This window comes from Osmerus mordax, chromosome 6 (genome assembly GCF_038355195.1).
Source record: "Osmerus mordax isolate fOsmMor3 chromosome 6, fOsmMor3.pri, whole genome shotgun sequence".
NCBI lineage: Eukaryota > Metazoa > Chordata > Actinopteri > Osmeriformes > Osmeridae > Osmerus > Osmerus mordax.
Window position 1 is genome coordinate 3,376,255 of NC_090055.1, and position 14,191 is coordinate 3,390,445.

General features: G+C 44.2%; 2 protein-coding genes across 2 annotated transcripts; one reads left to right on the forward strand and one right to left on the reverse strand.

The window, feature by feature from the left end:
* Positions 1-143: 143 nt before the first annotated feature.
* On the forward strand, positions 144-8,361 carry ddx61 (DEAD (Asp-Glu-Ala-Asp) box helicase 61). Its single transcript, XM_067238204.1, has 13 exons — positions 144-282; positions 1,049-2,017; positions 2,191-2,254; positions 2,338-2,442; positions 2,605-2,734; positions 3,526-3,672; positions 3,898-3,992; positions 4,199-4,321; positions 4,966-5,094; positions 5,656-5,836; positions 5,927-6,028; positions 6,233-6,447; positions 6,683-8,361. The coding sequence occupies exons 2-12, from the start codon at positions 1,842-1,844 to the stop codon at positions 6,442-6,444; spliced, it is 1,464 nt and encodes a 487-aa protein (XP_067094305.1). The 5' UTR covers positions 144-282; positions 1,049-1,841; the 3' UTR covers positions 6,445-6,447; positions 6,683-8,361.
* A 1,101-nt stretch (positions 8,362-9,462) lies between these two features.
* Positions 9,463-13,331, reverse strand: tomm40 (translocase of outer mitochondrial membrane 40 homolog (yeast)). Its single transcript, XM_067238572.1, has 9 exons — positions 13,204-13,331; positions 12,490-12,707; positions 11,763-11,830; positions 11,425-11,619; positions 11,155-11,260; positions 10,903-11,025; positions 10,643-10,719; positions 10,368-10,470; positions 9,463-9,914 (listed from the first exon to the last, which is right to left on the reverse strand). The coding sequence occupies exons 2-9, from the start codon at positions 12,704-12,706 to the stop codon at positions 9,775-9,777; spliced, it is 1,029 nt and encodes a 342-aa protein (XP_067094673.1). The 5' UTR covers position 12,707; positions 13,204-13,331; the 3' UTR covers positions 9,463-9,774.
* Between the last annotated feature and the right edge of the window lie 860 nt (positions 13,332-14,191).

Sequence of the window (14,191 nt, forward strand, 5' to 3'; positions counted from 1 at the left end):
CTACACAGTTGAGTTGGCCTATTTTTATTGAATTTGAACGAGGCTGTGTGATTGGGTGAATCGTGCACAAGCTCAGGCAGCTGAAGAACCAGTAGGAACGAGCGATCAAGGCAACCCTCTAAAAACGAGCGCGCGGCCATGTTGAATTGTCAATTTCTGAGAGAGAAGACAAAAGAGTGTGAAGTCGGTGAATATCTAGAGAAACAAAGTAAAGCAAACTACAAATATCTGCTTTTACCAACCAAGTCAAAAAGAGGAGACTTTAAATGAATGTACATAAAGGTAAAACATTTTTTTGAATGAATTGGACTACAAGTCTATTTAACTTTGTCTTAAACGTAGCTAGCTATAGCTTATTGATTCCAACGTCACCACGCTAACTAGCTAGCTAACCCTAAGCTAGCACGCTGACTAAAACTTGAAACTTCTCAGGGAAGATATCTGGTTCTATGCTGTTGAGTTGATTAACTCTGGTAAAGCGTCTGAATGTGTTCACTGTTGGACTATAGTTAGCTAGCTATGTTGACAAAAGAAAGTAATTGGCCAGCTATCTATTTAGGTTTGGTTGCCTCAATGTGTTTAGATTAGCTAAGCTAGCTAGCAATCAAAGCCAGGTGGTGGCTAATGTAATGGTGAAAAAGCCCGAGGATGATTTACATGGCGTCCTTAACGAGCTTGCCAGTCGGTACACTAGAGTAACGAGAATACCACCTTACATGATTTCTAGCTAAAAAACTAAATTTAATCTTCATAGCTAACTTAAATAGCACTACCTAGACTACTAGCTACATAGCTATTGTTAACTTTGCTAGCATAATTAAGATGGCTATCAAGCTAATATTAGCTCAAGCTTCTGTTGTTGGCAAGCCTACGCAACTGGTGTTTTACACGCCATATGGGAGCGGTAACAAGTCAAAATTATTATATAGCTGCCTGTTGACATGTGACCTGGCACATCTCTGGTATTTTTTCAAGATATTTCCGTAATGCACGATTTGTTCCTATGCATTGTTTCCTAATGGTATGTTGTTCTGGTGCATTCTGACAGGTCGTTTGTCGAGCAACTACATCTACAATAGAAGCCATACGAGTCGAGTGACGACAATTGCAGAGCAAACATTGAAAACTCACTGAAGAAAACATAAGCCAAAATATTCCTGTATTTTTGTCTATGCCAGGAACCAATTTATGAGCATTAGCGACATACCAAGTTGAAAGAGACAGAAAATATTAAATCATAGTAATAGTCCATGTGATTGGCCAGGAGGACCACATTTTGCAACGGGTTTATATGAATGTCAAAAAACAGATATCCACTTGGACAGTCAGAACGACATCTGTGAACACACACATACAGAAACAAAGCTCACCTGTTTAGAAGACGGGAAAAGCCTAATACTACAAATAAAAGGAATAAAAAAAAAATCAAAAACAAACAATAAAAAGCTGCAAGCCAGCCAGTTGACTTTTGGAAGAAAGAGAACCAACGCAGAATTGTTTTGAACTGATATATGATCTATTTATTCATATAAATGCTAATTTCTCCCATTTTTGGAGAGTTGTCTTGTATATAGACAGGGATCTTACGTCAGACTCTATTTTTCAAGAGATCTGCACGTTAAGCTGTGTACACGTAGGTTCTTTGATTGGAGAAGCTAGAAACAAAGCTTTTTAGTTCTTCGGTTTTTAGAGCTATTTTACACAGAGATTCTACGTGGGCATTTGAGCCAACTTCCTAAAAAGAAGATTTAAGAAAACACAGGAAAAATAAATAAAAATAAAAACAAATTTAGCTTTATACTGGTAGAGATAAGAGGACTCAAGCTAAATCTCGTAACGCCATGGCTACAGCAAGAATGGAGAACCCTGCATCCATAATGGCACTGAACAAGCCAAACGGGCAGATGAGAGGACAGGCCAAAGCAACTGGTCTACAGTCAGGACCCCTGGCTGTTGCCCAGCTACCAGGTGTCCCTCCGAAAGGAGGCAGCATTCCCCAGGGTAGTGGGGGCATAAGGTGAGCTGCAACAAACGGCTCCTCAAAGCCTTTCACTTCTGACTTGTTGCTTCTTTAGGAATAAAATTGAGTCATTGTTTCTGGTATTTCCCAAGCACTCATTTTAACAGATGTTGTTAGGGTTGTCAGTTGTACTGAAGACTCACATTAGCGTCCATCTGAATCCTGACCAGGTTCGGAGATGACTGGAAGAAGTGCCTGCAGCTCCCTCCAAAAGATACCAGATTAAGAACCTCAGTAAGTCATCTGACAGCATGGCTTTTAGGGATCCCAGTTTAACCCATTTTATAATATTACCTTTAACCTCTCTCCTCTCCCAGGATGTGACATCGACCAAAGGGAACGAGTTTGAGGACTACTGCCTGAAGCGGGAGCTGCTTATGGGGATCTTTGAGATGGGATGGGAAAAGCCCTCTCCTATACAAGTAGCCCTCCTGTCCTTTTTGCTTTGAAATACCCTCCCCACAGTTATTTTCTGAGATATTTTAACTGTTGAAGCCCATAGCCTTGCATCCTGGGGATTCAAAAATATATCTATGTGTATGATGGTGTCAGTATCTAACCCAGTCTAAATGTGTGTGTCTCAGGAGGAGAGCATCCCTATAGCTCTGTCAGGCAGGGACATCCTGGCCCGGGCCAAGAACGGCACAGGGAAGAGCGGAGCCTACCTCATCCCCCTCCTGGAGAGAATAGACCTTAAGAAGGACCACATACAAGGTGAAGGCCTCGTGTTCTGCCACCGAGGTTCAGCCTCCTTGTTTTTCGCCTGTAGAAAGTACTTTCAAATATGTCTTGAGTTTGAGCTATGCAGGATTTATTTTTTACTCTCTCTCGTGAGTCACTTGGCTGCCGCAAGAGCTCTAGCTTTACAAGTACGTGATGTTTTGATTGTCGGTCGTGTGCGATCTGGTCTTCAATTTGTTATTTTGAAGAAGCTTGTTTGAATGCGGTCCTACCGTTTCGAGCACACGGTCAGTGTGTGGGCAGTCGTCTGTTCCAGTACGCTCGACGGGGACACAGTTTCTCCCTGACATATGGCTGCCTCCACTGGCACAGACTCTGAAGACGCCCACACACACTCTGCTGTGATGGGTGTCTGCCACCAGCAGAACATTGCTGTGTGTTTGATTAGAAAGTTTACATTACAGCTTAACCCTTGTGCTGCCTTCGGGTCACATGACCTAAAGGTTCATAACGAACCATCGTTGTGTTTACCCAATTTTACCCAATACAAAAACAAATAAAAATAATTTTCTTTTAACCTTCGCAATGTCGGGGGTCTGAGACAGCCCAACGGTTAAAAGAAAATGCTTCACTTTGTTTTTGTATGCGGTAAATTTGTCACAATACGACGGTGGTTCACAATGACTGATGGGTCAGAATGACCCGAAGATAACACAAGGGTTAAGCACGTTGATCATTTGTGAAATGTTGCTATGTAGTCCTTATCTGAATTCAAGACCCTTTTTCTTTTCCTTTCCCCTACAACCTGCTTTCCCCCCCTCCAGCCATGGTGATGGTGCCCACCAGAGAGCTGGCCCTGCAGGTGAGCCAGATCAGCATCCAAGTGAGCAAGCACCTGGGTGGGGTGAAGGTCATGGCTACGACCGGAGGCACCAACCTGAGGGACGACATCATGCGTCTGGACGAGATAGGTACGGCTGTCTCTCATTGGCAAAGTATCCGTATTGAGGTTGCTTTGATCCATTGATCTTAGATGGTCAAGAGGGAAATGCATTAACTGGTAGTTTTTCTTTTTAAACTAGTGTTGTTCTGTTGCTGTACTGTATACATTTAGCCTATATTACATCATTATGCAACTGTCCAATGTGTAGATCTATGTTCTCACTGCCCCCACCCCCCTCTCCCACCCTCTTCAGTTCACGTGGTAATTGCCACACCAGGCAGGATCCTGGACCTGATAAAGAAGGGCGTAGCCAAGGTGGATAAAGTCCAGATGATGGTCATGGATGAGGTGAATTTGAGATGTTTCTCATGTCAATTTTTGAAGAGAAGAAGTCTTCTGATTAGAAGTGACACTTAAAACATTTTATTATTAAACTGTTGGAGATGCCTTGTACTCATATGCTCAGTGTATAAACACCACACTGCTAGTCTTTATCTTTCTCACACCAACACACCCAGTCTCACTCTCTCCTCCCCCCTTCTCTCCTTCTCCAGGCGGACAAGCTGCTGTCTCAGGACTTTGTGGTCTTGATCGAGGACATCATCAGCTTCCTAGCCAAGAACCGGCAGATTCTGCTGTACTCTGCCACCTTCCCCATGAGTGTGCAGAAGTTCATGGTGAGCCCCTCGATGATTGAGAATGGGGGAGGGGGGGATCCACAAGGAAGAGGAAACGATTACCCATTTTCCAAAATGGGAGTCAGATGGCTGACCGGAGAGGGAATCGGGCTACCAATCAGAAGGTTGCCGGTTCAATTCCAGGCCGAGCTAAATGTTGTGTCCTTGGGCAAAGCACTTCACCCTACTTGCCTCGGGGGAGTGTCCCTGTTCTTACTGTAAGTCGCTCTGGATAAGAGCGTCTGCTAAATTACTAAATGTAAATTGGAATTGACATTCTATTGAATTGGATGCAGTGTTTCCCCTAAGTTTACAGCTTTGGGGGAGGGCGTTGGCGAGTGGGGTAGAGACAGAAATGACATACCGTTGTGTAAATAAGATAAATAACATAAGGCCATTTAGTTTGTTTAATAAAAGAAGGGTATAGACCTGTTTTATAGGAAAGGTAACCTTAAATTACTTATTTTGTGATCTGGTGCTATATTTAAAAAAAAATATATATAGATAAATAAATAAAAAATTCAACAAAATGTACTTGACCTTCCGGGGGGTGCCGTTGGGGCGGCGGTGCGCCTCCCTAATGTAATGGTAGGAGAAACACTGGGATGTAAGTCGCGTGTTGATTTCCTCCCCCTCTCCTTCAGGCCAAACACCTGCAGAAGCCTTACGAGATCAACCTGATGGAGGAGCTGACTCTAAAGGGCATCACTCAGTACTATGCGTACGTGACTGAGAGGCAGAAGGTCCACTGCCTCAACACCCTCTTCTCCAGGGTGAGTGATGGCTCCATGGTTTGAGGAATGCTGTTTGATAGGGGTGGGGAATCGATTCACATCGATTCACACATTTTTTTTTTTTTTTTTTTTTTTTCTTTGAAAAATTGTGAATCGAATCGTCAGGTACCAAAAGATTCCCACCCCTACTGCTTTAAGTAGTGGCTTTCAACCCCTAGAATCAAGCTTGGTACGCTGAAAGCTTCTATGTAGAGAGCGAGATCGTTTCATAAAAAAACATTTGTGGGCGTGCTCGGTGAGATTCTGTATCAGAGCTCCTACCTTCAACTGTTTAACCCTTGTGTTATCTTTGGGTCATTCTGACCCATCAGTCATTGTGACCCACCGTCGTATTGCGTCAACTTTACCGCATACAAAAACAAAGTGAAGCATTTTCTTTTAACCGTTGGGCTGTCTCATTTTTATTTGTTTTTGTATTGGGTAAACACAACGATGGTTCGTTATGAACCTTTGGGTCAAGTGAGATAGGTGCTGTACACCTAAACGCCTTTTTATAGTGTTTTGTCTAATGGCCTTTTCTACTCATCCTAAATTCACCAGCTCCAGATCAACCAGTCAATCATCTTCTGTAACTCCACCCAGAGGGTGGAGCTGCTGGCCAAGAAGATCACCCAGCTGGGCTACTCCTGCTTCTACATCCACGCCAAGATGATGCAGGAGTACAGGAACCGCGTGTTCCACGACTTCAGGAACGGACTGTGTAGGAACCTGGTCTGCACAGGTACACAAGGGGGTGGGACCGTTCAGTTTGACGTAGTGGCACGCCTCTCGTCCGTCTGACTGACCGATGCTTGCGTTTGTCCGTGTTCAGATCTGTTCACCAGAGGAATCGACATCCAAGCTGTGAATGTGGTTATCAACTTTGACTTCCCGAAGAATGCAGAGACCTACCTGCATCGCATTGGCAGATCTGGTGAGTGTTCTCAATCATAACCACCCCTTCACAGTCCTGCCCTGAAGGAAAATCAGGAAGGGTCCACAAAAGCTGACCATGGCTATTTTGGCATTTCACAACAAGGAACTAATGAAAAGCAACCTGTACATATCGGTAGCATATATTTTGTTGTTGTTCAATTTAACTCAATTTAATCACTCACCTGTCTGTACCTGTTTCCAGGGAGGTTTGGTCACCTTGGCTTGGCCATCAACCTGATCACCTCGGAGGATCGCTTCAACCTGAAGTCCATCGAGGACCAGCTGGTGACCGACATCAAGCCCATCCCCGGCAGCATCGACAAGAGCCTGTACGTGGCCGAGTTCCACTCTGTGGACCCGGACGCGGAGCTGGAGGCAGGCAGCGACCGACGCAGGGAGCTCAGTGCAGCCTGAACGGTGAGAGACCTGGGGCAGCAGTTGTTGGCTGTTCTCTGAATTTTGGTGGTGTGGTTTGCTGGTACCAATAATGGAGAAAATATATAAACCACACCACCAAAACCTAGAGAAACACACAAACTTGAGAACTATATTGATATATATAGTTCAAGTTTGTGTGTTTCTCTAGGTTTCTAAACAAACAAAGATTTGGTCTCACAGGATTTCTTCCTAATAAGCCTGTTTCCTCTTTCAGGAGAAAGAGGCATCTGGCATTCATCACATCCTCTGCTGCACAATCAGCAATATTTGGACCAATTCTCCTTTTTTGTCCTCCATTTAAGTAATCAAAGCACACCCAAATCTGTCAGTTTTCTTTTTTATCGAAAGTTTTTAGTTTACAGCAGTGGCCGATTTACGACGGGCAGTTTTCCAGCTTGTCTAGTTAAACCAATGTGTTAACGCCCAACGTGCCAGCTGTCCAGCTCTGTATGGTTACAGCCATACTGCTCACATCACAGGATGGTGTGGATAATGCTCTGCTGGGTTGAGAGAGGCTTGTGCTACTGGTCAGGTTCTTCCTAGAGCTTCTATGAGCAGGTGGATGAGAAGAGAAACAGAAACCAAAGCTGAAATATATGGATTATTCCAGGAACCAAAATGAGCCGCTTTGACTGTCTGAGGATAGCCATCTTGGTGCTTCAAGGAAGGCCAGAGAACCACACGAAAGGACAGCTTTCCGAATAGACCTGTAAATAAGTCGTCTTTAAAAGGGGGTTTACGTGTGTAGGACTCATCCATGTGTGGTTCACCTAGTTTTCAAAGGGGCGTACATCCAATTATGCGCGTTGATCAGTTTAAATGTTTTGTACTTTATGCCTCCGTTAAGCACAAAGTGGTACAGACAGACTTCGGGGCAGCAGATCAGATGACAACTTGACTGGTAGAACCTGACGAGTCACAAGGGTCCTTGATCACAATGGGCAAGCGTTCCTTTTAGATGTGCAGTAGACCTGGCGTTGAAACATGCCCCCCTCCGCCTCAGCTGGACACTCACTCTTCTTCCCGTTCCCTCAAGTGCCTTAATCTATCCTCTACTCACTCCTCCAGACAGTAAATCTGCTTTCCTGTTCACGTGTTTGTTTGCCTTCCGGTCTTTTGTTGTCTTCTAAAAAAAAAACCTGTATTGACCCTGTGGCTCAAGGAAGCAGCAAGTAATTAGATGCCCACAAAACTTCCAGCAATGTGAGTCACAGCCAGGTTATCACTGTCTGGTGAAACAAAAGGAGAACCTGAGACTCGTTGCGCAACCTTGGTGTTTTCTGACAAGGATTATGTTGAAGGAAGTTATATCCGCAGTTTCCACCGCCAGAGGAAAGTTTTAATTTGGCAAATGAAAGTCACTTATTTCATAGTATCACAGTTTTACCTCCCCATGGTTTTAAAGCGCCAAATGAAAGGTTAGTATACTGTCTTTGAGTTGTTGGAAGCCAGTCTGCAGCATTGTGTCAACCAGCAGAAAGACCAATCTGATGTTTTCCAATCTGGTCTCAACAATACTGAGTTTTGTGGTCTTGACATTGAAGATAACGACACAACCGAAGCATCGCACGAAACGACGAGAGGACAATATTTGGTCATGTATTTTTTTTAAACTTTTGTGCTCCAAAGGTTCGTGGTGGGACAGTTAACCAGCATTATCACCGAATCCATAACCTTTCCTGTCGTCAGTGAAATCCAGTGTGTTTGAAGCCTGATGGACCCTGTGAGCCGTATGTGTCTGACTCTGTTTCAAGGACCTGTCACTTTGTCATGTCAGCGGAGGTGAACCATTGATATTCTGTCAAGCAATCTAATTTGATAAAAAGTTTCCTTTTCTGAAAGTATATGAATGCCAGTGCCTCAAAAATAAAATAAAATCTTTTCTCCACTACAGACTTTTTGGTATATGTAGCTAGTTTTTAACCCATCTTTAATGTAACTATTGAGTTGTATTCCTCTTGCATCTAATCTACAGTTTAAACAACACCTCTGCAACCATTGCCTTTGCAATGTCATTAGTAGCTGTGTGTGTGTGTGGCTTTACTGTAGATCAGCCTTCCTAAACCCTGGTCCTCAGGGACCCCCCTGCATGTTTTCATTCATTTGAATCAACACACCTGATTAAAATGAATGGGTCCTTGGGCTTCTGCTGAAATTGATATCAACCTTTAATTTGAATCAGGTGTGTGGTAGCTGGGAAATATCCAAACATGGAGGGCAGGGGGACCCCGAGGACCAGGGTTGAGAGGCCGCTATAGATAATACAGTTTCCTATCTGTTGTGGTGCCCTGGGGTCTATTTGCATCCATCAATAATGCTCAACTTAAGTTTTGTCAATGCTGCCAAACAGCCTTGTTTACCAAATTCATCTGAATGAGGGTAACCCCTTTTAGGTTACTTAAAAAAATATCTGGATTAACCCTTGTGCTGCCTTTGGGTCACATGACCCAAAGGTTCACAACAAACCATCGTTGTTTTTACCCAATACAAAAACAAATTAATAGTATTTTCTTTTAACCCTCGTGCTGCCTTCGGGTCACGTGACCCAAAGGTTCATAACGAACCATCGTTGTGTTTACCCAATTTTACCCAATACAAAAACAAATAAAAATAATTTTCTTTTAACCATTCCAATGTGGGGGGTCTGAGACAGCCCGACAGTTAAAAGAAAATGCTTCACTTTGTTTTTGTATGAGGTAAATTTGTCGCAATACGACGGTGGGTCACAATGACTGATGGGTCAGAATGACCCGAAGATAACAAGGGTTAAGAAAAGCATAGAGAGGGGCTGATCAAACCAGACCATAAAGACAGACACTCAAACTGAATGTGATCCTACAGAAGAAATCGGAAAATTAACTGACATTTCCTAAATTATCCTTAAGGTCAAATCCATCTTAATATTGAATCATCACAATTTGCTTTCTCCTTATTCCTACTCCGAAAAGTAGCATGGAAACCGAGAACCTTGTGCGATCGACAACCTCAACAGTCAAAAGATACAAAAGTATTCACATTTATTTGTCATTAAACATACACTTCACCATATATATTAGTCTAACCATTTACTTGATAGACATTATGAGCACATGCATCTCATGATGCTCTCTAGTCACTGGGTCTCCCACACCATGAGGGAGGCACTGCTACGGCATGTAGGCTAGACTCCTCTCTCCGTCTACCCCACAAATCACAGTTTTGGAGAGTCTCTGAATCTGTTGAACGTCACTACCTCTGTCTCACCGCCGGTCCAAGCGGATGTCGGGAGAGGTGGCTAAAAGGGGAGGGGGGGTGGTGGTCTGCGGTCTAGCCGATGGTGACGTTAAAGCCACACTGGAACTTGTTCTTGCGATGGTTGAGGAAGGCGCCCAGTGCCAGGGAGAGGGGCAGGGGAACGAGCTTCTTCTCCAAGGTGGCCCCCACCACCCAGTTACTGTCTACTGTGCCTGCAGGGAGGAAAGGATGCTTGATACACTGCTGATACATTTACATTTAGTCATTTAGCAGACGCTCTTATCCAGAGCGACTTACAGTAAGTACAGGGACATTCCCCCGAGGCAAGCAGGGTGAAGTGCCTTGCCCAAGGACACATCGTCAGTTGGCATGACCGGGAATCGAACTGGCAACCTTCGGATTACTAGCCCGATTCCCTCACCGCTCAGCCACCTGACTCCCTATGATAGTACTAGCCACCCCTTCAAAATATTTTGGCACAAAACCTCTGCAGATTATGTATATTGTGCGTGTGTAAAGATCACCATAGTTCACCATAACATTTCAGTGTGTCTTGTAAACGGCAGACTGTTCCTTGGCACTAACCACTTTATGACTCTTAGTAGATGTGTGCTTTGAATCTATTTGACATTTTAACTAAACGTGTTCAAACACAAGTACTCTACCTTTAAACTGTAGATTCGCTTTCTGGAGGTCCAACTGGTAGCCAAACGATGCGCTGGTCTCCTGCGTACGTGTGCTCGCTTCAAACTCCACCCCGACCTGCAGCTGTGTGTGTGTGTGTGGGGGGGGGGGGGGGGGGGGGGGGGGGTTGGTCAAGCGAGGGGGAAAAAAGGACAGAGTTTAAACATAACTATTTTGGATAGCGACCTGGTTTTGTAGTAACTACACAGCAATCCCGACATGGTCAAAAGAAAGTGGAGCTGTGGAGGAGAGTCACCTGGTCGTTGGCTTTGTGGTAGTACGTGGCGTGGGCGCCAGCTCCTCCCAGGGTCAACGTCGCTACGTAGTTGTTTCCTGAAACCAAGCAAATGAATGACTGTAGCTATGCATTGCACTCTGTGGTAAACAGGCCCAGATTGAAAACCTTGGGAGCGCTGGTGATGGAGGACAGCGGGCGCGTGGGGAGCGCTGGTGAGGGAGGACAGCGGGCGCGTGGGGAGCGCTGGTGAGGGAGGACAGCGGGCGTGTGGGACTCACCGGTGTACCTGCCCACGAGGGAGGTGACGGCCCCCTCCTCCCCAGGTCTCCTGTGGTAGACCAGCTCACCTCCCAGAGCCAGTGCTGGCGTGAGGGACTGGAGGTAGTGAGCAACCAGAATACCTGAATAACCCAGAAAATAAACATAAAAATAAATGAATACAATAAGTGTTGAAGCAATGATGAATGTACAAGAGGTGAATCCTGTTTCGATCCTCAATCTTGTTTATTTGGACGTGGACATGAGCATACCCGAGCCAACAAGGACATCCGGGTTGCCAAGGGTTACGGCCGAGGTGAAGTCTTCTCCGCGATACTCCATGTCGCATTGCCAATTCACAAACTTGTGCTGTTGAGTCTACAAACAAGACAAAAGGTGTACAAAAATAACAACTTCAGGCAAATTGTATCAGAGCAGCATCTGCATCTTTGCAACTGACAAATACCTGTCAGAATACGGAATTATGATGCCTTTTAACTGTCAACAGAACTAATAATACCACACCCTCCATCGCCTCTTACCTGGATGGCTATTTTGGATCTCACTCCAGTGGTGAGCTGGTGGATGATCTGGGCGTTCAGACTGCCCGTGTTGTCCATGTCTCCCACCATGACAGGGAAGGACTCCGCAGGTCCGATCTGCTTGCTGCCTACGTAGGTGGCACCAAACCTGTAGCCAGACTCGCCAAGGGTACTGAGGTTGATTGTATGGCTGACCTTTGTGAAGACACACACACACAACATACTTTCATACAGACCACAGCTCAGCGATAGGAAATAGAACTGTTGTAGGTTATGCAGGGTGTTCAAGAACTGGGATGCTGTGGGGGAGAAGGGTTTATCTTGAGACCGTAATTAACCTGGAAGTGGTTACTCAGACCCTTGTTGACCACTAGACGCACCCCCTCCATCTGCACTGGGAATACCTCTGAAATGAAAGTGTAACATAACATTACATTTACATTTAGTCATTTAGCAGACGCTCTTATCCAGAGCGACTTACAGTAAGTACAGGGACATTCCCCTGAGGCAAGTTGGGTGAAGGGACTTGCCCAAGAACACAACATCAGTTGGCATGACCGGGAATCGAACTGGCAACCTTCGGATTACTAGCCCGATTCCCTCACCGCTCAGCCACCTGACTCCCTAACATAGGCTATGTTAGATCTAAAAGCACTATACAATGTAAAATGTAAAAGATAAACAGTTTTTTTAATTTAACAATATGCAGGCTGACAAGGCTCAATATAACACAATCATATATATTTTGGCAGCTAGGGCTAGGAGAAGATAATTATATCTTCAAGTCCACAATAAAGGGCATTCCTTTCCAAACTGCCTATATCCCTAGTTTGATGTCAGGTGGCACTAGGACTGCCAGGTGACAAAGAAGTGTTGTAAAGGTTGACAGTATTGAAACAGACTTTAAACACAACAAGTGATAAACAATTATAGTTTTACAATATTTGTAATAATTATCTTGTAACAGTTGTGGCGAGTTTCTATCTTAGACCAGCTAGACGCTCTTATGTCAGTGCACTGGTCAACAATTCGCATATGAATGACACACAGTCTGATGATTCACACCTTTGCATTTGCGATGGCATTCCTCGTAAGTTCCAGGGTTGGGGAGGGGAGGCTCTGTTTCTTCTGTTGGCTGGCCAGAAGCAGAGGACGGAGTGATGGGTGAGACGGGTGGCATGCTGAACCCTGGAGGGACTGTCACCAAACCTGCCCCCCCCTCTCCAGCACCACCCGGAACAAGGGCCGGGCTGGGGGAGCTGGCAGCCAACACACTGCCCATACTGAAACATGATATGACAGGCAAATAGAGAAAAAACACAATGTGGGGGTGGGTCAAAGCACGTTAAAGAAAGCTCGAATGTAGTTTATAGCTAGCTAAGCGAGTGGCTTCCAGCACGTTGTAAATTGTCAATTGTTAGTACAGTACCTAGCTAGATAGCTCTAGTTATCCAACTTAATATGTAGGTCAGAAGGTGTACATGACCTAGGCCAAGCTAGCAATCATTGCTTGCTAGCTAGATAGACAACACGAGTTGGTAGCTAGCTAGCTAGTTACTGTAAAACTTCCAAAGCTAGCTCAGTAGCTGCCTAGCTAGCTAGTCTAGCCTGGGTAGCTAATTAGCCAGCTATTGGACTGGCGGGTTGGTTAACCTTTGACGCCCGTCACGTTACAGATTCAACAATTCGTCAGATTAAGATGTGAAAGGTTGTTGTTTCTACTGTGCTTTAATTTCCCGTTCAACACATTAACTGGTTACCTATGCAAAAACTACTCACGCTGAGTGTTACGAGTCCGAGGGAATTTTGACACCGTCCAGTGAAATTCAAAGACCACCTCCGGTACTGACAATGGGACCTACCCACTCTTCCAAACTAACCTGTGGATTGGCTACTGTATATCCAAACTCCTATATGACTGGCGAAACGATAAAGCTCTAACTAGGTTACGCCCTGGCAAAACTCGTCAGTCGTTTCATTCAACCCCCAGTTGAGATAACTCAAGGGTAACCCTAAACCCTTTTAAGTTTGTTTATATTTATCTCCGTAAAAAAAAAAGAGGTTCATTCACAAACTTTGAACTTTGTTGTTTCACCAGGGAAAATATTTAAATCAGGTTTGATGAACAGATAGGCGTACCCCTTTAAGGGTTTAGCTCCTTGGAAATATTTGACTCGAAAGACCATGTTTTTATCATAAGTAGAGATGGCAAAAGTACACACATCCGTCATCCAAGTACAGATACTCATGTTTAAAAGTAAAAATAAAATCACAAATATTTTTTCAACCTTTCGAATAATTCTTTTTCAAAACAACTTTTCAAAAACTTTTTTCAACCTTTCGAAACTATTTTTTTTTTTTTTTACTTTTCACACATCACGAAACAAAAAAGTTTATTGTTTTTGTAAACGTAATTCTTTTTATGTTTTCCTTTTATGTTGGAGTCAGGTGGCTGAGCGGTTAGGGAAGCGGGCTAGTAATCAGAAGGTTGCCAGTTCGATTCCCGGCCGTGTCAAATGACGTTGTGTCCTTGGGCAAGGCACTTCACCCTACTTGCCTCGGGGGGAATGTCCCTGTACTTACTGTAAGTCACTCTGGATAATAGCGTCTGCTAAATGACTAAATGTAAATGTGTTTTCTTCACAAATATTTTTCTTTTTTGGAACTTTTTTTCAGAAATATTTTTTCAACCTCTCGAAAACCTTTCACACTCAACACAAAAAAGCTTTTTTCAAAACTTTTTTTTCTTGTTAACTTCTTCCTTGCT

Bases quoted from the DNA above. Each gene is read 5' to 3' on its own strand.
- ddx61 (XM_067238204.1), top strand. From the start codon at position 1,842: ATGGCTACAGCAAGAATGGAGAACCCTGCATCCATAATGGCACTGAAC. The intron at 2,018-2,190 runs GTGAGCTGCAAC...AATCCTGACCAG, and splicing joins CAGGGTAGTGGGGGCATAAG to GTTCGGAGATGACTGGAAGA. The intron at 2,443-2,604 runs GTAGCCCTCCTG...TGTGTGTCTCAG, and splicing joins AAAAGCCCTCTCCTATACAA to GAGGAGAGCATCCCTATAGC.
- tomm40 (XM_067238572.1), bottom strand. From the start codon at position 12,706: ATGGGCAGTGTGTTGGCTGCCAGCTCCCCCAGCCCGGCCCTTGTTCCG. The intron at 11,026-11,154 runs GTATGCTCATGT...TGGGTTATTCAG, and splicing joins GGATGTCCTTGTTGGCTCGG to GTATTCTGGTTGCTCACTAC. The intron at 9,915-10,367 runs GTAGAGTACTTG...TCCTCCCTGCAG, and splicing joins AGCGAATCTACAGTTTAAAG to GCACAGTAGACAGTAACTGG.